The sequence below is a fragment of the Mustela lutreola genome, chromosome 10, assembly GCF_030435805.1.
Source record: "Mustela lutreola isolate mMusLut2 chromosome 10, mMusLut2.pri, whole genome shotgun sequence".
Taxonomy (NCBI): domain Eukaryota; kingdom Metazoa; phylum Chordata; class Mammalia; order Carnivora; family Mustelidae; genus Mustela; species Mustela lutreola.
This window is the reverse complement of record NC_081299.1, coordinates 54614492-54639868: the sequence shown is the minus strand read 5'-3', so window position 1 is coordinate 54639868 and position 25377 is coordinate 54614492. Positions and strand designations below refer to the sequence as shown.

The window sequence follows — 25377 nt, the reverse complement described above, 5'->3', positions numbered from 1 at the left end:
AGTTTCCTTATTTTCACACCTTTAGAAATGATGATGAAGAGCAATGCTTTGGCCACTTGCAAATTAGCTCAGCCTGCCCTGGGGAGGTTGTATGATTCCTTTCCCCTTTTGAGGGAGATTTTTTTTTTTTTTTCCTTTTGAACTTTGTTCACATAGCAGAGACTGTGTAAGCTGTTACAGACACTGCCTTCAAAGAAAAATGGTTTACTGTTGTTTGCTAATGATGTTCTCCTGAGATGTGTCCACTAATGTCCCACATAAGACACGGCACATAGTAGGTGATGACAGATGTCACTGAGAGATGAACTGGGACAGTGTCTGGCCCTTTAGGGGAGTCAGATTCCATGTAGTGTAAACTGAGGCCCAGGAAAGGAAAATCGATCCCAAAGGCCAAGGAGCTGTGGGCAGCACTGGAATGAGAGCCCCAGTCTTCTGCTTCTGGTGAAAGTACCAACCCCAATTCTGGCTGGTTAATTCCTAGACAATGACAATTTCTTAAGAAGTATTGGAGATTATATAATTCTCAGAAATACATTCCTAATTCAATCATTTGAAAAATTTGCAGGGCTAGGGTAAATGTAATTTCTATGCGATAATTATTTGTCTAAAGAAAAGCATAAACAACAGGTAAGAACAGGAAATTTTAACATGTGAGATCTAGACACACACACAAAAACTAGCTTCCTCCCCTTACAAAATTCTGCACCATCTGGTTTAAAAGCCTTCAAGGCTTCAAGATTGCCCCTTGCCTAAGGAAGGAAGCCCAGACACCTCAGCCTGGCTCTTAAAGACCTTTCTAACTGCTCCTGATGTCCTTTTTAGCTTTGACACCCATTCCCACCTTTCCCTGTAGCCATCAGGTTGGCAAACAGTCCTGGCTATCTTGTCCTGAACACCTACTTGACTTTCCCATCTCTCTGCTTTGGCTGTTGTTCCCTTTGCCTGTCTTCATCTTCTCCAAGTCCAAACTCAAGGCTCATCCCTCTCTGAGATTCCACTGATCATCTGCCCAAATGTGAGTTTACCCTCCCTCAAATTTCCATGAAATTTCATTTTTAATTGCCCATATGCAACTTACCACATATTAATTCATATTAGTAAGAATCAGACCAGCGTCCGCTGCCATTTACTGAGTGTTTACTAAGTACTGGGTACCAAATGAGGCATTTCAACTATGTTATCTCATTTTGTTATATGAAAGATATTTCTTTGGTATGGTAGCTGTTTTATCCCACGATTTAGGACTTCTTGGAGGACAAGGACACAGAACAGTGTTTGGATCTTGTGCTCAAATTTATGCATGATAAAAATGTACAGAATGAAAACCTAAAGGTGAGAAATAAAGGTAGTGCTCTCCAGTTTCACCTGTGTCACCAGAACTATTGATTTCCCCATTTTTTAACGTTCTTTTGAGGATTCTAGCTGAATAAGGGGTTTAACGGGCCCTTTATTCTGATGTGCAGCTGACCACCCCAGATGTGTGTTTCCACATGGCCATGTGTGGTCCCTCAGCTGCAGCTGAGTGCTTGTGCCCTCCCAAAGTACATACGTCGAATCAGTGTCCTTTTCTTTCTTCCGTATTCCAAAGGCCTTCCTTGTACGTTTTTTCAATCCTGTGGGAAAACAACAAAGGGTCAAGGAAATCTATTTTCTATTTGAGTGTTCCTAGCAACATTCAAGGGAATGATATTTCAAGTTCCGACACCAGTTAAATTTGAACGTTCAAAAAGCAATGAAAATTTCTTCATTGGTATGTATGTGTCTGTGTGTGTGCACGTGCATATGACTCATTATTATTTCTGACAGATGTTTATCAAAGACTCAGCACTCTAAATTCTTAGCACTCTGAACTACCTGAGAGAAAAGGAGAACAGGGCCAGATATAGAAAAGATTGCAAGCTTTTCTTAGATCATTGTTATTCAACACCAAATTGGTCTTTTGCCAAGAAACTAAATCATAGATTTAGATGAAGAGGAGTTTCGGGGTGAGACATATTTCTGAGACGAGGACAATTCCAAAACACAGGTCACGTGAACCATAACAAGAGAGCTACATCCATCGGACACATCTTGTGTCCCATAAACCCAACTAATCGTTTTCTACATCCTCAATTTTGTGCCAAGACTGGTTATTAGCCATTCTCTGGACATATCCCAACATCTGTACTCCAGTATCTCTTTCTTCTATATGTGGGTCTTACCTCTGGTTGAAGTGCTTTTCCTATTTAGATATTTAGAACTTTAACTCATCCTTCAAGGCCCAGCCAAATGCCACCTCCTTTGTGAGGACCTCGCAGTCCTAGTGGTGTCAGAAACTGACAATTCCATGACCCATCCCTCCCGCAAAATGTTGCTCTTAGATGTATTATAATATATCAAACTGTTCCACTTAGCTCTTATGTCAATTTCCCACATAAGCTGTGAGCTTTTCTAGGACAGAGGTCAGTATCCCTTCTATATTTTCCCTACATATACATCTGGTACCTAGTATAGGTACCAGATAGTCTTTGTGGATTTAAAATACCTTCCAGAAAACATCACTCGGGCAGTATTGGGGTAACAAGACCCCCTTCTTCCATCTTGGACAAACCAAACACAATATTGGTTCTTCCATTTTTATCCTATCAAGGCTCTATTTGGGATTCCTATTTCCTACATGTTTCATAGTCACATATGTGGATTGTGGGGTTTTTTTTAATTTTATTTTTTCTGTGTTCCAAGATTAATTGTTTATGCACCACACCCAGGGCTCCATACAGTATCGCACGCCCTCCTTAATACCCACCACCAGGCTCACCCATTCCCCCACCCCTCCCTTCCAAAACCCTCAGTTTGTTTCTCAGAGTCCATAATCTCTCATGGTTCATTTTCCCCTCTGATTTATCCTAATTTACTTTTCCTTTCCTTCTCCTAATGTCCTCCATGTTATTCCTTATGCTCCACTAGTAAGTGAAACCATATGATAATTGACTCTCTCTGCTTGATTTATTTCACTCAGCATAATCTCCTCCAGTCCTGTTGATACAAAAGTTGGGTATTCATCCTTTCTGATGGAGCAGTAATATTCCATTGACTATATGGAGCATATCTTCTTTATCCATCCACCTGTGGAAGGGCATCTTGGCTCTATCCACAGTTTGGTGATTGTGGCCATTGCTGCTATGAACATTGGGGTACATATGGCCCTTTTTTTTCACTACATCTGTATTTTGGGGGCAAATGCCCAGTAGTGCAATTGCAGGGTCATATGGTAGCTCTATTTTTAATTTCTTAAGGCATCTCCACACTGTTTCCCAAAGTGATTGCACCAACTTGCATTCCCACTAAGAGTTTAAGAGGGTTACTCTTTCACCACATCCTCTCCAACACTTGTTGTTTCCTGTCCTGATCATTTTGGCCATTCTAATGGGTGTAATGTATCTCAATGAGATTTTGATGTGAATTTCCCTAATGGCTGCTGATGATGAACATTTTTTCATGTGTCTGTTAGCCATTTGTATGTCTTCTTTGGAGAAATGTCTGTTTATGTCTTCTGCCCACTTTTTGACATGATTATCTGTTCTTTGGGTATTGAGTTTGAGGAGTTCTTTATAGATCTTGGATAACACAACAAGCATGCCTACTCTCACCACTGTTGTTCAAAATAGTACTAGAAGTCCTAGCAGTAGCAATCAGACAACAAAAAGAAATAAAAGGTATTCAAATTGGGAAAGAAGAAATCAAACTCTCTCTCTTCGCAGATGACATGATATTTTATATGGAAAACCCAAAAGATTCCAGCCCAAACTACTAGAACTCATACAGCAATTCAGTAATGTGACAAGATAAAAAAATCAATGCACAGAAATCAGTTGCTCTTATACACTAACAATGAAAATACAGAAAGGGAAATTAGAGAATCGATTCCGTTTCCTATAGCACCAAGAACCATAAGATACGGGGCAGCTGGGTGGCTCAGAGGGTTAAAGCCTCTGCCTTCAGCTCAGGTCATGATCTCGGGGTCCTGGGATTGATCCCCACATCGGGCTCTCTTCTCAGCGGTGAGCCTGCTCCCCCCGACCCGCCTGTCTCTCTGCCTACTTGTGATCTGTCTCTCTCTGTCAAATAAATAAATAAAGTCTTAAAAACAAACAAACAAACAAACCATAAGATACCTTGGAAAAAACTAACCAAAGAGGTAAAGGATCTGTACTGGAGGAACTACAGAACACTCATGAAAGAAATTGAAGAAGACATAAAAAGATGGAAAAGCAGTCCATGTTCTTGGATTGGAAGAATAAACATTGCTAAAATGTCTGTACTGCCCAGAGCCATCTATACTTTCAATGTCATCCCAATCAAAATTCCACCAGCATTTTTCAAAGTGCTAGATCAAACAATCCTTAAATTTGTATGGAGCCAGAAAAGATCCCAAATTGCTACAGAAATGTTGAAAAAGAAAAACAAAGCTGGGGCATCATGTTGCCTGATTTCAAGCTTCACTATAAAGCTGTGATCACCAAGACAGCATGGTACTGGCACAAAAACAAACACATTGACCAACGGAACAGAGTAGAGAGTTCAGACATGGACCCTCAACTCTTTGGTCAAGCAATCTTTGACAAAACAGGAAAAAATATCCAGTGGAAAAAAAGACAGTCTCTTCACTAATTGGTGCTGGGAAATTTGGACAGCTATGTATAGAAGAATGAAATTTGACCATTCTCTTCCACCATTCACAAAGATAAATTCAAATGGATGAAAGACCTCAATGTGAGTCAGGAATCTATCAAAATCCTAGAGGAGAACATGGGAAATAACCTTGTTGACATTGGACACAACTTCTTTCAAGACATGTCTCCAAAGGCAAAGGAAACAAAAGTGAAAATGAACTTTGGGGACTTCATCAAAATAAAAACCTTCTGTACAGCAAAGGAACAGTCAACAAAACAAAGAGGCAACCCACAGAATGGGAGAAGATATTCAGAAATGACATTACAGACAAAGTGGCTTGCGTTTCTTAGTATCATTCAGATATACTAAATGCCTCTGTATTTCAATACCTTAGACTTGTTGGGTGCGTAGGTGGCTCTGTTGGTTAAGTGTGTGACTCCTGATTTCAGCTCAGGTCAGGATCTTAGGGTGGGTGAGATTGAGCCCTTCATCAAGCTCCAAACAGTCCTGTATTGAGCCCTGCATTGGGTCTCAAGCTTAGCAGAGTCTGCTTGAGATTCTCTTTCCCTCTGTCCCTCCCCCTACTTGTGAACCAACACACTCTCTCTCTCTCTAAAAAAAAAAATAAATAAATATTTAAAACAAAAACAAAACCCTTAGACTTGCTACTGGTGGTTTGGAAAGTCTTTTTGACAAATTGGAACTGGAAAAGTCCCTGAATTTCAGGATTTGTTTGGCACTAACAGGTGGAACAAAGGGAAAAACATTGACAGAATCAGAGACTTGATGACACCTTCTTCCAAAACATGTGAGTCAGCCCAAACTGCTCAGATTATCTGAGTTATTCATTATCAGGCTCTCAGGATTCTACTCATATATAATCCCCAAAATGTCTCTATTCAATCTAATTTTGTATTTTAATAGTCATTCTGTTTAAGATCCCTAGGTTTTCAAAATGTCAATGTTTGTTTAAAAAAGACCTCTTCCCACATTAAGCTAAGCTCTTCTTCATTATTCTTCTTCACATGACTTTATAGGAAAACTTACTGACATTTAAAACTACCCACCCATAATATCTAGGAACACCTTCTCCTCATTCATTTTCAATTTGAATTGTTAAAAACTTTCTTCCTTCTCACCTCTAATTGCCTTATCCCCTTATAGGAAAAATACAGTGACAATCATCATATCCTTGTCATAATTTTTCTTGGGTTCAAGTCTCTTAACTGGCCTCTCCACGCTTTTAATTCAGGTTTGGGGTCACAAGGAATGCTATACTTCATCAATCACTACTGATTTCTATAGGACTATAAAACAAATGCTATCATTATTTTATGTATTCAAGTCATTTCATTTTCTGTAATTTGACCATGAGATGAGAGATAGCACGCTCTACCAAATAGATCAGAAAATACACATAAGTTCCAGTAACTCTTGTATTAAATTAGTAACAGAACAGGCAATAGTAGTTTTCCATAAGCTCTGTCCTGTTTTTGACCACCAAATTTGGACAACAGCCAACATGAACTAGGTCATGAACATCAATGAACTGTCCATTTTCCAGTGAAATGTGCACTGGATCAGGATTCAGGAGAAAGAGTCCATTTCCGGCATCATTTTTATTAAAAAAAAGATTTCATTTATTTACTTTAGAGATAATTAGAGTGGGTGGAAGGTCAGAGGGAACAGGACAAGTAGAATCTGCACTGAGTGTGGAGCCAAACATGGGGCTTGATCTCACAACTCTGAAATCATGACCTGAGCTGAAACCAAGAATCAGAAGCTTAACTGACTGAGTCACCTAGGTGCCCCCAACATCATTTTTAAGTACATAGTTTAATATAAGTTATATTTCTTTGTGTTTCAACCTCTCAGTCTACAATAAATCAGTCAATATTAAGGGATGAAAGAATTTGCCCACATTCACAAAATCCTATGCCAATCTGTAATTTTAATTTCACAGAAAGTTATATTTCCTGTACCTAGAATACATTCCTATATATGGAATATATAGAGGAATATACTAGATGTGACAGTCCAAAAAAACAGAACTAATCAAGTGTCAAATAAAAGAAAACACTGGAAACATCTTTGCCCCTTGAGAAGTGGAAAGATTTGAGAAATTTGGGAAATTATGAAGATAATTCTAAAAGACTAATGCAACAAAGTAATGAGATTTAGAAGTTATTTATATCTTAAAAGCTACTTGAGATGATCCAGGAAGAAAAACAATCATACCAACTGTGTTAAAAGTAAATGTACATGTGTAATAATGACTTTTGAGAGTTCATTAAAAAATATTCCAAGAAATTTTTTGAAAGAGAGTAATAATAGTCAAAAATCATATAGGAATAACAAATTCAAGACATTATGTCTGATAATCTAATAAGCTTCAGAAACACAACAGCCACTTCTGATTCCAGAACTTCATAAAAATTTTAAAGTCAATTTCTACAGTAGAATTGTTTTTAGGCTGGGTCATGAGTATTTGTCAACTATACTTTACAAAAATAGGGGGTGGATCACTTGTTTTTAAGAAATAAACTATTCCCTTGTCAATACCAAAACAAAGAGCTATCAAGAGAAAGAACTTTTTGTCTTGATGATCGTGGGCAACGGTTCTCTTCCAAGTAGCGGAAGTGAGAATGCCCTCTTGCAGAACTGCAATCTTGGGTCAGTCACAGATGAAGTGTAGCCTGTGTCTCTAGCTCCTCTCCACCTAATTTAGATTTCTTTTAGTTTCCTTCTGTATTATGATAGGAGCCAGTCGTGTCTGGGAACAACAACAAAATTGAAAAGAGACTGATTTTCTAAGAGGGTGGGAAAGCTCATTTCAAAATAGGCCGTCCTGGATACGATGTTACCAGATAATAAAATAAAGCAGTAGGCACACAAATTGACAATAGTGATAGCACAAACACAAAATACAGAAGTTGTTTTATCACTTCAACATTATTGGCTACCATTACTGAGGTTCTATTTATGGACCAGCTGCTTTGCATCTATGTGAAAAAGTAAGGGGTGTTTTCTTCTCAAATGATGATGAGCCTGAGGGTGGCCTAGGTTAGGTTTTATTATCACCATCTCCAGGGAGGAAATTGGAGGCTCCTTTACTCCTGCTGCTTCCCAGATGCTGAAATTCTTCAGGACTTTGTCCTAGGTTCCTCTACACTCTCTCCCTGGGACAATCACGTGGTTTTACTTGCCCTCTATATGTAAATGAACCCTGAATCTATAGGTCAGGCCCAATACTATCTCATAAGTTTCTGAATATATAATACTTGTTACACTTAAGCTTCTATAAATAGATGTCAGATGTCTTCAAAAGCCTTTAGGCTCCACTTAGACATATGCAATTAAGCCCATAAAAGAATGTCTGATCATTTAGTTTACAATCATTTTCTGAATAAAATTCCTCTTAAAATGAAATGGTTCTCATAGTGACAGATGGTAACAACACTTACTGTGGTAAACACTGCATAATACATGGAATTGTCAAACCACTATGTTGCACACCTGAAACTAACATGACATTGTATGTCAACTGTACTATCATTATAATATTACAATAATAAAATTATTGTGCTATTCGATAATTAAAAAATTAATGGAATCTTTCTCCAGCGATAAATGGATAGATAAAATGTGGTTTGCCCATATGTAAAATATATTTCTTATGACAGGTCCAGAAAGTTTGAAAGTATTTTTTCAAACTTAAAAAAACCCTTTAAACTTAAAACACAAGTTGGGTTTACTAGTGTTTTTCTTGAAACTTCCCTGAGATAATTAAAAAAAAAAAAAAAAAGAAAGAAAATCAAGATACCTTAAAACTTCCTGGCTTTAAGGGTACACAACTCTGTAGATAAAGAAAAAATAGTACAGCAGAAAAATATTACCTTTATCCATTTTCTTTCCTCCTGAGTACAGCTGTTCTATAGGAATTCATTAAACAAATACTAAATTCTGAATTTGACCCTTTAAAGGCTACAAAAACAAAATTGTTCAGAGGAGACTTCCAAAAAGAGTAATTTGGACTCTGTATTAATGTTAATGTATGTCAAACATCAAAATCAGAACCTCCAGGGTTTGGGCTTGCTTGGTTTTATGTCTTCTGCTTTATCTTTTTTTTTTTTTAAATCGCACTTGAAATATTTCTCTCCCTAAAAGTGAAGACTGGTCCTATCGATGGACAAGTTGAGGCAACGGTCCTGGAACTGAGTCCAGAGAAGGAGACATCAAGGAGTGAAAATCCTCTAGGCTGGAGCTGAGGACCAGCCACACAGAACACACTGCTGGCCTTAACCAGAGACTTGTCCTGCCACATGGGAGTATATAACTGGAGAGTCCTGCCATTGACCTCTTCCTTTCTGACCTCATCTAGAATTCCTGCCGTTCTACTGCTAGCTGGTAGGACAACAACAAGGAGAGGCTGAACTTAGAACAGTCATTGTCCTATCAGCACGTTTACAGCTACTGGCTTATCCCCTGAAGGGGCTGAGATGGGCAGACAACTGGGAAGGGTGCAGTAGACTGGAGAGGAGCCAAGGGCAAAGCCAGGTTCTAACACTAGGGGAGAGTGGGCCTGAGGGGTGAGGAGGACACAATCTGTGTATTTGGTTGTTGGGAGAAAGAGCTCCTTGGAAGGCATTACTTTTTGGTTACCTTCTTCACTCATCTCACAATCTTGTTTACATGGCTTTCACTGATAACTCTTCATTGTGTTAAGATACTCATATAAACATATTGCCTATGAAATTATTGAGAAGGCGCTACTTTTGGAGATCATCTTCCTGGGGTGTACTTGGTTCTTCCACTTCTACCTCTCCCAAAACGGCTTCTGAGCAGAGCTTGGACAAGGCAAGTCCTGGGGGTAAAGCCAGCTCTAGAGCGATCTATTGGTCTGGAAGAAGAAGGAGCAAGAGGAGGAGCGGTGGCAGGGACAGCTGCTTCAGGCTGTTATATAAAACACAGTTCATGGAGAAACATAGATCATGCCCTCATGTATCTCCCCAGGAGCCTGAACATGTTGCCTCCCAGAAACACAAGCAGGAGACACAGCAGAAAGAATCAGAACGCATGGAATTTGGAATCCAAAGACAGGGGATCAAACCCCAACCTGACCTATTGGTGGCTGTCACTGGCAGCAAAACTTATAGAGAAGCTAAGAGGCCCGTGTTATTTATTTTTTTTTTTTAAGATTTTATTTATTTATTTGACAGAAAGATCACAGGTAGGCAGAGAGGCAGGCAGAGAGAGAGGGGGAAGCGGGCTCCCTGCTGAGCAGAGGGCTCAATGCAGGGCTTGATCCCAGGACCCTGAGAGCATGACCTGAGCCGAAAGCAGAGGCTCAACCCTCTGAGCCACCCAGGGGCCCCAGCCCGTGTTATTTTTAATGTAGGATTTATTTGACACAGGGCATGAGGTTTGGAGGGATAATCCCAGTTCCCCCCTCTGTGATCACAAAGCGGGGAGAGGCAGTTAGCCCTTGTTCACAGAGTGCCTCGCGTGTGCTTAGCTCTTTACACAGACTAACCCTTTCAACAAGCCTCCAAGTCATTACCAACCACCTATTTTATGGATTAAGAAACAGACTCAAAGTAATTAAGTTCCTCTTGAGAGTCATTAAAAATTAAGCAGTAAGATGATCTGAGCCAGGTATGTTTGACTCCAAAGCAAGGCAATGTCTCACGGGGTGGTCGTTAGGATCCCTGTAGTATCCAGAGCAATACCTGGGGTGTGCTGAACGCACCATCACTATTTGTTTAAAAAAAGTTTAACAAACTCCAAGTTTGTATAATAATTAAAACAAAACAAATGACTTTATCTGATATTTGCAATATACATTCCATTGATGTTCAGTTTTCTGATATTCATTCTTCATTCGTATATACAGAAGTATCGGGGAAGGATAAGGAGTTCCAATTACACAGGATGGACCCACCTGAATAAAGACTCGGAGGAAGAGTGTACTGTGACCTCACCACGTTTTTAGGTGAAGAATGTGTATAATGGCATATCAGGAGGCTTGGGGTAGCTCAAAATACATATCATAAATAAAAAATGAATCGATGTTATTTATTAAGTATTTATAAGGGCTTAGGAAATTCGTCAGGAAGCTCTTTATCTGAGCCCAATACAACCTCATAAGGTGGGAGTTATTACTGTATTGACTGTATTGATTCTACACCAGGAGGAGGGAGGAGGAACCAGTATAACTGAGAGACCACTCTCAGAGTTCCTTCTGCCCGACTCCAGAATCCACACTCTTCTGTCTTTGGAATATATTTAGTGTCCTTTGTCAGAATGCACTTTGTTCTCTTATTAAACAAACAAACAAAAAGCAACTATTTTTTTTTAATTGAAAGACATTTTTAGGAAAATTGAGATGTACATTTCTTAAACACAAAATCTGTATTTTGCATATTGAGATCTTTGTATGTTACCCAGCGAACATAAGGAGACCCAATAGATGCTTGTTAAACGGATTATTTCTGTAATAAATGTAAATTTTCAGCCTGAGCCTTCATCAGCTCAGAGGGTTACTCAAAGGTGAATCACATGTAATGGAATTATTTATTTTCTGCAGGAACCCAGGCCAAGCATTTAGTCTCAGTAATAAAAAACAGGCAAATTTAATTGCCTTGGGCACCATGCCCCATATTGACAGCAACCCTAGACTGGCAATATCTATTCATTATGATAGTCACTGTATTTCTGTCAGGAAAGATTAAGATGCTCTGCACATCAGCTCTTCCTCTAAGTTTTAAATAGAGGTAGTATAATCCAATTCAGATTCTTTGTCATAGGGTTTTACAGAACAATGTAAGACCTGTTAAGCTGGAGGTCGGTCCCTCCCATGATTTTTTTGTGATGTTTATGATTTTCAGTACCTAGACTACTGCCTAAGATATGGGAACTGCTTAATAAAAGTGAGTTCTAGGAAGTATAGAAAGTCGAGTTAGGTTTACCTAACTAGGTACTGCTAGGTACTGTGCTAGAAGTACCAGGCACATAGTAGTCACTCAGCAAATGTTTGCTGGTTGCTCACACAATTCTAACCAAAATTGTCCCAAATTGCTGGGCATGTGCCCTTTGGTCTGAATGCTCTAACTTCATTTTCATGTGACTCAAAGGAAATCCAAGGGTTCTCTGTAGTTAGTGTAAGCACAAAGATAGTACCCCACCATTCTGAGCGAGCTGAGCCTACTGGGAGAAATGTGTGTCCTGATAATACGCTCCATTAATATTGATTGCAAAAGGATCTGAGCAGGATGGCACCTTGAAATTCAGATTTGATGTGTGAGAATTCATGTTAATGGCACGAAAATGGAGATCGCTAAAGGCAATTAAGAACTTCAAGGAGCTAAAAACAGTGATGACTTAAAAAAAAAAAAAAAAAGAAATATTTGTCATTTTGGTGACATGGAAGAAAATGTTAAAGAGTAGATGGTCACAGAACAGATTTGCCATAAAAGGACTTGTGTGTTCTGTGTTTGTTATGCTATTTTTTTTTAAAGATTTATTTATTTATTTATTTATTTGACAGACAGAGATCACAAGTAGGCAGAAAGGCAGGCAGAGAGAGAGGAAGGGAAGCAGGCTCCCTGCTGAGGAGAGCGCCCAACATGGGGCTGGATCCCAGGACCCTGAGATCATGACCTGAGCTGAAGGCAGCGGCTTAACCCACTGAGCCACCCAGGTACCCCTGTTATGCTATTATTAATGGAATGAAGGAGCTGAGTAGAATTAGGAAGAATTTTAAGCAGGTGAGCAGCCTTCATTAAGATTTAAGTAGCAAGATTCATGGTAAGCAGATGTAGTTATAACAAAAAGTAGGTTTGAGCTCTGAGAGATGTGAGTTCAAATATCTTCTCTACCTCCTGGGGCAAGTAACTTAACCTCTCTGTGTTTCATTTTTCTCAGCTTTGTATCATAAAAGCTTCTTATAAAGTTTAAGATGGGAATAAAAATTCTGTATAACACCTAAAATATATTGTGCACTACCTTATGCAGATACCTCTTGCCTGTCTTAGTTTTGATAGTTACAAAATAATTGGAAATCACCCATTTTAACTGATTACATAAGAACAACTAAATGTCTGATTTGTAGATCTGTTCCTTTAGAAATGAAAATACATAAAAAATTTTAAAAAAATGAATTTTCAAAATCCTGAGTTTTCTTTGGTTATAGGTAGGTTTGTTTGTTTGTTTTAAAGATCTATTTATTTATGGAGAGCCTGGGTGGCTCAGAGGGTTAAGCCGCTGCCTTTGGCTCAGGTCCTGATCTCAGGGTCCTGGGATCGGGCCCCACATTGGGCTCTCTGCTCAGCAGAGCCTGCTTCCCCATCTCTCTCTGCCTGCCTCTCTGCCTGCTTGTGATCTCTCTATCAAATTAAATAAAATCTTAGAAAAAAAAAAGAATTATTTATTTATTTTTAGAGAGAGAGCAAGCACATGGGTGGGTGCCAGCAGGGGTTGGGGCAGAGGAAGAGGAAGAGAATACTCAAGCAGACTCTCCACTGAGCTCCTGGAACCCAGATTCACAGAGCTCAATGCCAGGACCCTGAGATTATGACCTGAGCCAAAATCGAGTCAGACACTCCTAACCAACTGAGCCACCCAAGTGCCCCTAAAACCAAGTTTGGTTTTAAAAGCAAAACCAAACTTGGGCCCAAGAAATGTAATTTATTGAGGCACCTGGGTGGCTCAGTGGGTTAAAGCCTCTGCCTTCGGGTCAGGTCATGATCCCAGGACCCTGGGATCGCATCGGGCTCTCTGCTCAGCAGGGAGCCTGCTTGCTTCCTCCCCTCTCTCTCTGCCTGCCTCCCTGTCTACTTGTGATCTCTGTCTGTCAAGTAAATGAGTGAAATCTTTAAAAAAAAATTAAAAAAAGTAATTTATTGACATCTGTTGCAAAAAATAAGTGGGGATTACAAGATTCAGTCTTTTAAAGAAACACAACTATCTCCTTTACCAGAAAAAGACAGCATTGATGAAGCCTCTATGAAATGCAAATCTATTACAAACTTAATCAGCAGGCCTTCTCAGTGTGATTTGAAGACAAGCCAATGTTACTTCTACTCGGATTAGCGGTCTATGGAATTTGGAGTTTCCTACTCCCAATTTGGAGTTTCCTCCTGAGGAGGAGAAACCCTCGTTTTGCTTGGAAAATAACACTGCAAACACTCATAAAATTAATTTGACCTGTTCCATGAGAACTTTGTTCTACAAAATGGTTTCCTTCTTCTTCACTGTTCTTCTCTCTCAACCTCTGTCTTCACATTCATCAATTCTCTTCTCCACCATCCATCTCCTGTCCCTCCCCTGTCTGACACTGACGTGTAAACTAAATTGAAGCTAATGATCCTGCTCAGAGAGACTCTGGTTTTCAGGCATAAACAGAAAAATTCAATTGAATCATAATTCACCAAATTTCATTTCCAAAACACTCCATGAAAATAATCCAAAAGAAAGCAAACTGGACAATAACAGAAATCCTTTTTCATATGCCCTTGTCTTTTTATATTTCATCCAGAGCAGAAGGAGCAAGTACTTTGGTAAAACCTTTAAGTCGTTACTATAAGTACCACTTAGTGCTCTGAATTAAATTCTTCAAAGGTAAATTAAAAAAGAAAGCTGGAACACATCCTACATAAAATTCTTGCGGTTTAATTCTAGCCTACCAAGTGGAGGCACAGAGACGGACAAGGGGAAAGGAGATTTACATGGTGATGTTAATTCAACACTTTATAGGCTATTACCCAACTTTAAGTAGTAAGAACCCATGAAGCCTACTTCCAAAATGGACTAGAAATGGTTTTAAAAATTAAAGTGTGGACGCCTGGGTGGCTCAGGTGGTCAAGCAGCTGCCTTCAGCTCAGGTCATGATCCTGGAGTCCCGGGATTGAGTCCCGCATCGGTGGGGAGTCCCCTCCCTGCTCGGTGGGGAGTCTGCTTCTCCCTCTGACCCTCTCCCCTCCTCATCCTCTCTCTTTTTAAAAAGATCACTTATCAGATAAATAAGCACACACAAAAAGGGTTCAAAAGGGAACTAAATACAGAATTTAGCTCTAAGTTCTTTTGAGAGGTCTTAGAGGCCTCTGGGATGCATGTGGATTGATCTCATTTACAAGATTTATAATGATAATAAATATCCATTCCCTTGTCCTCCATCCCTCCCTCCATCCATCCTCCCACTCACCCATTTTTTGGCTATAAATCCCAATAGATAACAAAATTCATTTTTATGAAATTATTCCTGTGGGATAACATAAATCTTTCAAGTTGCAATGAGAGCCTGGTCCCCTTTTGTCAATTCTCATTGGAGATATAAAATATCAAGTTAACCCTCTTGGGAAATTAACCCTTGGTAGGCTTGCAGATTTATCAAGCAATTTACTTAGCCTGGCCAAATGGTCATATTATTGTCCCTTTCTATATTTATAAATCTTACATTCCAAATATTTATACTGATGTTTGTTACTCTAGTGATGATCCTCTGATTTTAGTTCCTCATACTTGACCTAGCAAGCTCAGAATGGAAATTTTTCCATATTGGTCAGTATTCTCTTCATCGATATCCCAGTTCGGCCAGGGATATAACCTTTTATTCAGTGCCTAGCATCATGCAATCTCCAGCGAATTTGTGATCACTATCAGATCTCCTCATCTCCTTGTTCAGGGGTGAACATCTATCACGTACCAGGGACTCTTCTGGGCTTGGGATACAGTATCTAATATTATCCTTGAATTATGTGAGATCAGTTACTAAAACCCCCAAACACCCACCTTCAATGAAGTAGCTGCTACCCATTTTAGCTCTTTCTTATCTATTCATCAGCATGACATATGTGCATAGTTGTGTGGTTGTTTGAGGTGAAGAGTGACATAAAATGAGGAAGTCAGGGGCCGGGTCGTACAAGTTCTTGAAGGTCGAATTAAGGACTTTAGACTTTTAAGAGCAATGGGCAGTCACTGAAAGCGTTTGAGCAGAAAAGTAACGCCATCTATTACCTAGCTCCAGAAACCTCCCAAAGTAATTAATTTGTTTAATGTCATTAGGATATGCTAACTAAATGAGTGTTTTCTAGATCATCAAAAGACAAAATTACATTGAGTATTCTTTGGTGTCAAAAGTACTATGTTATGCTAGTTATCTGAAAACGAATATTTGAGTATAGTTTTGGTATGGAAACTCAAACCAAAGTATTTAATTTGCCAGAATAGCAGAATTTTTTAAAGAGTCTATTTATTTATTTGAGGGAGAGAGAGAAAGAAAGAGCACGCAAGAGAGGTGGGGATGGGCAAAGGGAGAGAGAGAAGCAGACTTGCTGCTGAGCAGGGAGCCTGATGCGGGGCTCAAACCCAGGACCCTGAGATCATGACCTGAGCTGAAGGCAGATACTAAACTAACTTAGCCATTCAGGTGCCCCCAGAACAGTTGAATTCTTGAACATTTTTACTTTTTTTTTCATTTTTTGCTTCTTAAGAATTACCATTTATGACAGTGTGTACATATATCAGTTTTGATAGTCCTAATTGAGATTCAAACTAATTAAGAGCCTTCTGTTTAAATCTCTATAACTCCTGAACTTACACCCCTCACAAAGTTTTGTTACACTTGCAATCAGTCTCAAAGTCAGATTCTAGCTTTATCACTAATGAGCTGTATGAAGCTAGAAAAAAAAAATCAGTTAATCGCTCCAGACTTTGGCTTCCTGAACTGTAAAATACCTGCTTCCCATGATTTTTGTATTAGATAAGAAAATGAGTCAGATATGTAACTTAAATGTTACCCAAGCAGAAAGGAGTATCATTATTTGTTTGATTATTATCATCATTTTAATTGAGAGTTGAAAAACAGTATACGGTGGTAGTATATACCATCTAAAAGGAAAGTATCCAATCCAGTGAAAAGAGTAAGGTCCTTCTCTTTCCTTGTTAAAATGAAAAAGGAATGAAAATCCATTTCTCCTCACAAACCATCTAGTTACATTTTCCAGTTTCTTCTGTTGGATATGTTCACTTAAAGATTCTATAAATTCTTGCCTACTTTTCACCAATCTCACAAGATAATGACACATGTTCACGTGAAGCATGGATAATTGAAAACTGAAATTCCAAGCCAGATCTTTGTGGCTACCCCTTGCCGCCCCCCAAACAAATAAAATGGTACCATCATTCCCCAAGATGTTTCATCTAGAAACCTAACAACCACCTTTGATTTCTCCTTTCCCTTCCTTTCCACAGCCAATCCATCAGGGAGTGCTGTTAGATCTATGTTTTATATATAACCAATCTGTTCACCTAGGTTCCTTCCATCTCTTAGATCTGTCACCTTTAACATGGCCTCTAATATTGCTGTAGAAGAGGAAGAGAGCATGAGAAAGACACCTCAGATGCGGTTACTACCTCAGCCAGGAAAGAGACAGTTCTACCTAGATACCATTGACCAGAAGTGTATGGCTTATATAGCAAATGTAAGGTGTATGTATGGCTGTATGTACGTATAGCAAATGTAAATCACCCAGATGTAAGAGGTACTGAAAAACAGACTCCCTGCCTGTGAAGCAATTCCCCAGCAACAGCTTTGCACAGCTAGTTGTCTCCTTCTATCCGCGTGGATGAAAGGTACTATCGCTTCTCTACAGCCATGAGCTCTGGTCCCATATAATGAACTGGTTCTGCCACTTGCTACTTATGTTTCTTCCAATAAATTTATACCTCTCTCAGCCTCAGTATTCTCATCCATAAAATGAATCTTATGTCACAGGCTTGCTATGAAAACTAAATAAATCATGCATAAATGTCCTTAGCAAAATCAATGGCTTGTCACAATCGTTATTGTCTAAAAATTGAGCCTGAATATAAAACTGATCCCACGATACATTCTTAAAGTTTTTGGATTAATAAACATCTATGCTGTGGTTTACTGACTTACATCTCCCCCCCCCCTCCAAAGGTTTATGGTTGAAGAAGTCTTTGAGGTTTCTAACCATCTCCCTCAAATCATAAATTAGGCCAAATTTTTTGTTCTTGGAAGGGGGTTTTAATCAGCTTCCATTAAAGGACAGAAAAGAGGAAATAACACAGCACAACTGACAGGTAATTAAGTTACAGAATAGCAGGGTGGAGATCAGCATCTAGTTTGATACTAGATCAGCAAAACGAAAGCCCTGACGGAGGAAAGCGATTGGCCCACAGCCACACAGAGAATTACAGGGGGAGCTGGACTAAAACCTTTACGCTTTTCTTTGGTCCAATATATTTTATTTGTTGATCTGTTCAGTATGAGTGGGCATATGTATTTGTGTGTGTGGTAAATATGTATTAATATAAAATATAAATTTGTATATGTGTGTGCATATATATATATATATGTATATATAGAGAGAGAACACAAACTCTATACCTATCTTCTCTAGAACTCTAAAATACCATGTTAAGGTTTGAGTATATTTTTTGTTTCTACTTCTATGCTTAAATATATCTCATTACTTTCTAAATGTCTAGAATAGTGTCATGAACCCCTATTTGGCTAAATAGCATGGCTTTGGCAATCTGATTCACATTTCCAGTAGCATGCATAGATTTTTAGCTGGAATTTGCCTTGACATTTTGATTAATTTTTCTGTTAAGTACTGTAAAAAGACTTTTTAATTTATGAGACTATAACCCCAAAGACAGAAAGACAGTAAAAGGTGACTTTTATAATAGAAAACAAAACAAACAAACAAACAAACGAAAAACAGAAGAAAGTCATTAGAAATGGTATCTGTAGAAATGCCAAGATCTAATCACTGAACCTGAATTAAGCTAATTATGTGATACTTTCCACAAGTCTATTTTGGTCTTTCTGAAATAGTCACATTTACAAGAGAAACTGTATGTTTAATTCAAAAATCTGCCAGCATATTAGTCAGGCTGCCCCAGATATTTCTCCTTTGAAACTCCCTTGAAAACTAAAGGTAGATCTAGTTTTTTGTTTGTTTTATGGTCACCTCAACACATGCACATGCTGTCTTCACCTCTGCCACATGGTTTAAATATAGCCTACCTCAGTGATTTCAGTAGAATTCAATCTGCTCTGATGTTACCAGAAGGTAGAACTCTTTACCTAGCATGGCATTTAGGACCTGCTCTATCACATTTCTCCAGTTTTATCTGTCATCATTATTCTTTGAAGACTCCACTCTACAACCAAAGGTAAATTCTTCTCATTCCCCAAACAAGCACATTCATGACCTATGTGTTAGCTTCTATTTGCAGGACTATCTCTTTGGAGAACCTTCTCTTCAAACTAGAACCCACCCATCCTCAAGCTGGCTCAGAAATGCCCAACTATGCCTGCAGGAAGTTTTCCCTCAGAACTAAAATTTTTTCTCCTTGGGCTCTTCCAAATATCACTTGAGATTTCTTTTTAGAACTTACCAATTTTTTTTTTTTGCCTATTACAGTTTACATTATCTTTGTTCTTTTAGATTTAAAGTTGCTTGAGAATAGGACCCACTTGTCATTCATCTTGTGCCCTGTCAGTGAACCTAATTCAGTGTACGTAGCAGATAGCCAGTGAACATTCACTGATTGGGAAAAAGGTTTTAAGTCAGGCAAAGACTCAAGTGTTAAAAATCACCTTCTCCATCATTATTTGGTAGAAGTGACCAAATGGGAAGTTAAGACTTTTTCCATCACTGAGAAAAGAACCTCCAAAAAATACTTGCAAATCTTTACTTATCTGAGAGCATGTATTATAAATACAGCCAAACTCCTAAAAAACAAAACAAAACAAAAATAAAACTAGCAGAGCAAATGAAGAAGTAGAAGGAAAGGTGAGAGAAGGTGTTACACTTGGGTATGTAATGAGTTTAGTACAGATGAGGTGTAATACCACATCACAGAATACACAACACAGAAGGGACCCTCTGTTCCTGTTCCCTCTTGTTTTAAGGACAGAGATAACAACCATAGTGATCTCCTTTTCCAGACCAGAAAGGCAGCAGACGAACAGAAGGATTCAAAGAGGCAACATAGGTCATTATGACAGCTGCCAGAGAAGAAAGAACCCATCATACTCTTCAGATGACAAAAGAGCTTTTATCTTGGGGCTTCCAGCCCAATGCATAACAACAATGCCTGATAGCTTTGTTGAATTAGATCATAGGGCATTAATTGGAATTCTGAAAAATGATACATACAAAAATCACTTTTAAATTTGTCTCAAGTAGTTACAAAAATGTTCCTTTCATGGTAAAAAAAAAATAGATTAAATTACGTTTGATGGTCTTTGCATAGGAAACATAAGCAAAGAAGAATATTGATACTTAAGAAGGTATATTACAAATATAGTAAAGACACATTAAATATATATTAATATAAAACCATAATATATATTAACATAATTTACTAAAACCTAATTTTATAGAGCTACTCTATGACCCAGAAATTACGCTACTGGGCATTTACCCCAAAGATAAAAATGTAGTGACCCAGAGGAGCACCTGTGCCCCAATGCTTATAGCAGCACAGTCCACAATAGCCAAATTATGGGAAGAGCCCAGATGTCCATTGACAGGTGAGTAGATAAAGAAGATGTGGAAAATATATACAACGGAATATTACACGACCATCAAAAATGAAATCTTGCCATTTGCAATGACGTGGATGGAACTAGAGGGATTTTTGCTAAGCAAAATAAGTCAATCAGAGAGAGACAGTGATCATATGGTTTCACTGATATGCGAAATTTAAGAAACAAGTCAGGTGATCATAGAGGAAGAGAGGAAAAAATGATACAAGACGAAACCAGAGAGAGAGAGAGACAAACCATAAGAGACTTAATTTTTGGAAACAAACTAGGGTTGCTGGAGGGGAGGGGGGTGGAGGGGTAGAGAGAGGGGTGGCTGTCTATAGACATTGGGGAGGATATGTGCTGTGGTGAGTGCTATGAATTGTGTAAGTCTGATGAATCACAGGCCTGTACCCCTGAAAGAAATAATACATTATATGTAAATTTAAAAAAGAATACTGATATTTAAGAAAATATATTACAGATGTATTAAATATATATTAATATATATCCATAATATGTTAATATAATTCATTAAAACCTAATTTTTGATATCTCTAAAATGTAATATATATTACATTTTATATATATTATGTGTAAAAATATTATGTTCTTTTTTTAGAAAATTAAATTCTGTGGAATAAGACTAGCTAGCATTTATTAAATGCCATCATGTAATTGTCAAGCATTATCTCATTAAAACAGCTGCACACTGTGATGTGGATGGTATAGTTGGCCTTGCTTTGCAGATGAGGAACGCCTCTCTGAGAAGTGGCCCGAGTTCCCAACACAGCATGGCTAGAAAATGATGGGTCAGAGGGTCACATGCAGTCTTATCAGAACCCAAGGCCAGGGCTCTTGACGCATATATGCATGTCTGCTGGGTGGCTGAAGACAGAGTGGCGCACACTATGCCCTGATCATGCACTTGCTAAGCTAGTTCATGAGATCCAATGATCTTGAAGCTGCCTTAGTCTCCTCTCCCAGCACTCTGGGGAATATCTGCTCTATATGGTCTGCTTTTCTATGGCTCTCATTCTTCTAGAAAAATGTTTGCAGTTAGGGAAGTGGAATACAAGAGCAAGAACTAAGTCAGTGGTTTGCACGTGGGAATGCAATACTTCTTTTGCCACCAACTCCTAATCTTTTGAATTGGTCTGACCTCTGAATAAATTGAAGACATTGGTCAGACACCAATAACAGGGTGTCCCTGGGGTGCGGGTGGGGTAGGGAGATTGGAGAGGGTGGAAATGTCATTCTAAGCCTTTCAGGACTGCCCAGAATAGAGTCAGTCACACGATCAGAAGGCCAGGGGGAAAGAATGTACTGCTTCTATCTCTGAATTACTAGTTTTTATGTTAGTGCTAGAGACAGTGACTTCAGCTTTTTTGCTTCACACACTCTCAGCCATCAGTCACCAGCAAACTCCTCCCCTTTCTCCCCTCAACCACCATGGGGCATCCTCTGCCACTCAGCGATGCCCAGCAGTGGGCCGGGCCTGAAACAGCTTGCTGCTTCTCGGCTACCTAAGGGTGCTCTCCAGGAGAAAGCAGGTTTTATTTCTAAGTCATGCATTGAGGTTGCTGGGCTACTGGACCGTTGTGTGTAATCCAACATGAAGCTTTGCTTTCTTGTCCTCAAGGAACTTGTTGTTTGAGATGACCAGTGATATTCTGTTATTTGAAATTTGAGGGAATGATAGAGAAAGTTCATGGTTAGGAGAAGAGTGTTATAAATGGAAGCATATTTCAATAGAAATTAAAATGGACCTTGGAATGTGTTTGAATTCTGTTGAGAAACCGATGTAGCAAAAACCCCATTACAAGATAGTAGAGTTCAGAGAAACAATGCATGATTCCAAACTTGTTTTCATCAGGCGGATGTTTTAGGAGCCCAGGAAGGACATACTCATGAAAATGATCTCTCTATATCAAATAATATCAAATAATATCTGTTAGTATGTTACAGTAGCTCTTCACTTCTTTTTCATCACAGACTTCATTGAGAATCTAATAAAAGCTATGGATCCTCTCCCCATAAAATACTGGCATGCACATAAATCTACCAACCTGTATGTACTATTTCTGGGAATTTATAGACTGCCTAAATGTATCACGGACCCAACTCCTGTTTTCTCTGTCGGAACTCTTTTTTTTTTTTTTTTTTTTTGCATTAATGGGTAAACAATATAATAAGTGATCTTGGCTGGGACAAACCAGCTATCCCAGGCATTATGGTGGTTTCATCAGTTATTAAATGAGTTATTTAACACTTTAGAAAGAATCAGAGTCTGAGTCAGGCTTAGAATTCAGTGTTTGTCCTTGGATCCATGATGATGGATGTCCTAAATTACAGTCAATCAGTTGAGCCGTCTGTTATGTCTCCCTGATGATGTCTCCCTATTTTTCTTCTGGCTGGTCTAGTCACCTATCTCTTCCTGTTACAAACAGCCACAGTGTTTTTGCTAGATCCACTGCTTTTAAAACTGAGTAGAGGAGGATAAAACAAAAATTTTTTAAAAACAGAAGTAAAAACAGAAACTAAAGAGCTTGGTCATTAACAGTGATAATAAAAACAAACAGGGAGTTCCTATTGGGTGCTAATTATAATGGCAGGCCCTCTCACACGTCTTATTTCACAGAATGCATAAATCCATCCCACTGGAGAGGTGTCATCCACCCACTATTTTATGTGTGGGTAGCCAGAGGCTCTAAGAGATTCTATGACTTGTGAGGACCCCCTGGTTAAAAAATTGCACCAATATTTAAACATGCTTGTGTCTGACTTCCAGTCTAGTATTTTTTCCTACTATATAATGTTTTTGAAAGTACTTATTTTAAAAATGAGCTCTAACTCCATGTTTCTAGTATCTTCAAATTCCCTATGTCTTCCTAGACTTCAAAGCTTCCCCAGATGAAAAGATACACATGGAGGAGAAAAGTGATCTACACCTTCCAGAATACTCAGGTGGATTCCAGCACTAAGGTCACATGGTCTTGGCTGAGCCAAGAAGCAAGTGAAACCTTACCTGGGGAACTGGGCTTCCATCCAGGAGCATTCAGACTCATGCTGCCTTTCCTTTCAAGATGCGGTTAATTGAACCACAGAGACAATCTGTGGTATCAGGCAGTAATGAGGAAACTTCATATCCTGTTTCCATTCACCCTCCTACACTAAATTAGCTTTCACCTATATTTCCTTCTAGATTGGAAGTAAAAGACCTTATGAACTACCAACGCAAGAATATCAGCTTCTGTTGGCCTCTAAAGGGGTCATGAGTCATTGTTTGGTCATTGTTTGGCTGTATTTGTTAAGAGCTCTGGGACTCACCACATAACACAGTAGTTTTGTGGTATCCAGGCAGATTGCCTCACCCAACATCCCCTCAGGACACAGTCTATTATAATGACCATGGAAGCAGTCTCCTTAAATTAATTTCAAGTGTCCAGGTTAAAAACAAAGCCTCATTACAATTCTTTAGGGAAGTGTTTTAGAAGTGTCATATCTCTTCAGCCTTCTTTGGCTTCCCATTTCCCTTCATTACCTTTCCAGCTTGCCATTTCCGTGCCTTCTTCATTTCTCTGCCTCTTGGGCAAGGCAACTGAGATGAGGTAAGCAGTCAATCTGAGGACTTGTGTAGCCAGGGCACCCTACCCAGGGACTCCACCTGGGGAGCTACTGCCATCCAGCAATTGCCTCATCAGGTAAAAACCCTTTAATGCCTGCCCACATGATGTCTTCCAAAGTCATGCTCAGAACTGACCTTGGCTTCTCCTTTGGTAACTTCTTCTAGCAACACACCTGAAAACTTCTGGCAAATGCTTATTGATCACCTGCTACATGCTGGAAATCATTCTATGTATTAGGGTATAGAATTAACACAATCTTTGAGGAGCACTGCTAAACTGGTAAAAAAAGATTCATGAAAATGTGATTTCAGTACAGCATGATATTAGGGTACACTTATGTGCAGTAGTCAAGAGTTCATGAGAGCATAGAACAAAGGCACCCACCCCAACCTGGGGACTCAGAGAAAAGTCCTATCTGACATGCATAATATGAGTCCTGAAAGGTGGCTAAGAGTCTGGTGGGAACAAAAAAACTGAGATGAACTTCCAGACCAAGGAAGCCACACAAACATGGTCACAGAAGGATGACATGGATGATATGTATGGAGAAATAAAAACAATTTGCTATTTGTTAGTAACACTAAGTAAGAAGGAGACAGTGACAGGAGATGGGCCAAAAAGGTAGGTAGGGATCAGGTCATAGGGTGCCCTGTATGCCACACTAAGTAACTTGGACTTTGTTCTGCAGGTTATTAGAAAGCAAATGTAGGCTTTTAGCAAAGTATTTACATGGTCAGATTTGTACACAGTGGGGAAGATGGATTAAGTGGTATAGACTAGAAGACCATCGTAACAATCTAGGCAAGAGATAATGGGGGCTTAAAGGTGGTAATGGAGACAGAAAAAGTAGATTAAAAAATTACTTAGAAGACAGAGTAGGGAAAACTTAGTGAATGATCGATGTTGGATTGAGGAGGGGGAAGAACCCAAGATGACTCTTAATTAGAAGTAAGGGGCTACAGGTTGAGCAGGGAAGACTTGACTGTTTCAGATAATACAAACCAGTTAATCCTTTGCTAATCCAGTGTTAATAACTCACATTTGTATTTGCATAGTAGTAATAGTTTTTTGAATTAGATATTCATCACAATCTGTGTTTTGTCAACTATTTATGAAGGAAACATTTTGTCACAGTTGAGGAGATGGGTTCAAGGAAAGTTAAATGGACTTGGTCAAAGTCACATAAAAAGGCAGTGGTAGGGTGAGGCCTCAGACTCAGGCTTACACCAAAAACCTAGAAAACAATCTTTCTTTTCAAGTTACACCATAATAATGGAATACTACACAGCCATCAAAAAAAAGAAATCTTGCCTTTTGCAACATGAATGGAGCTAGAGGATATTATGTTAAGCAAAATATGTCAAGCAGAAAAAGACAATGATCATATGATCTCACTCATATGTGGAATTTAAGAAACAAAACAGAGGACCACAAGGGAAGAGAGGAAAATATAAAACAAGAGGAAATCAGAGAGGGAGAAAAACTGTAAGAGACTCTTAATCATAGGAAATAAACTGAGAGTTGCTGGAG

General features: G+C 38.9%; 1 protein-coding gene across 13 annotated transcripts in view; it reads right to left on the bottom strand.

The window, feature by feature from the left end:
• The window catches only part of SGIP1 (SH3GL interacting endocytic adaptor 1), a 213359-nt gene that overhangs the window by 122529 nt on the left and 65453 nt on the right, over positions 1-25377 (bottom strand). For all 13 annotated transcript variants that reach the window (XM_059135758.1, XM_059135762.1, XM_059135759.1 and 10 more), the window contains one exon: positions 1550-1613. In XM_059135758.1, the coding sequence (XP_058991741.1) occupies positions 1550-1613 (64 nt within the window). The remainder of the gene's footprint in view (positions 1-1549; positions 1614-25377) is intronic.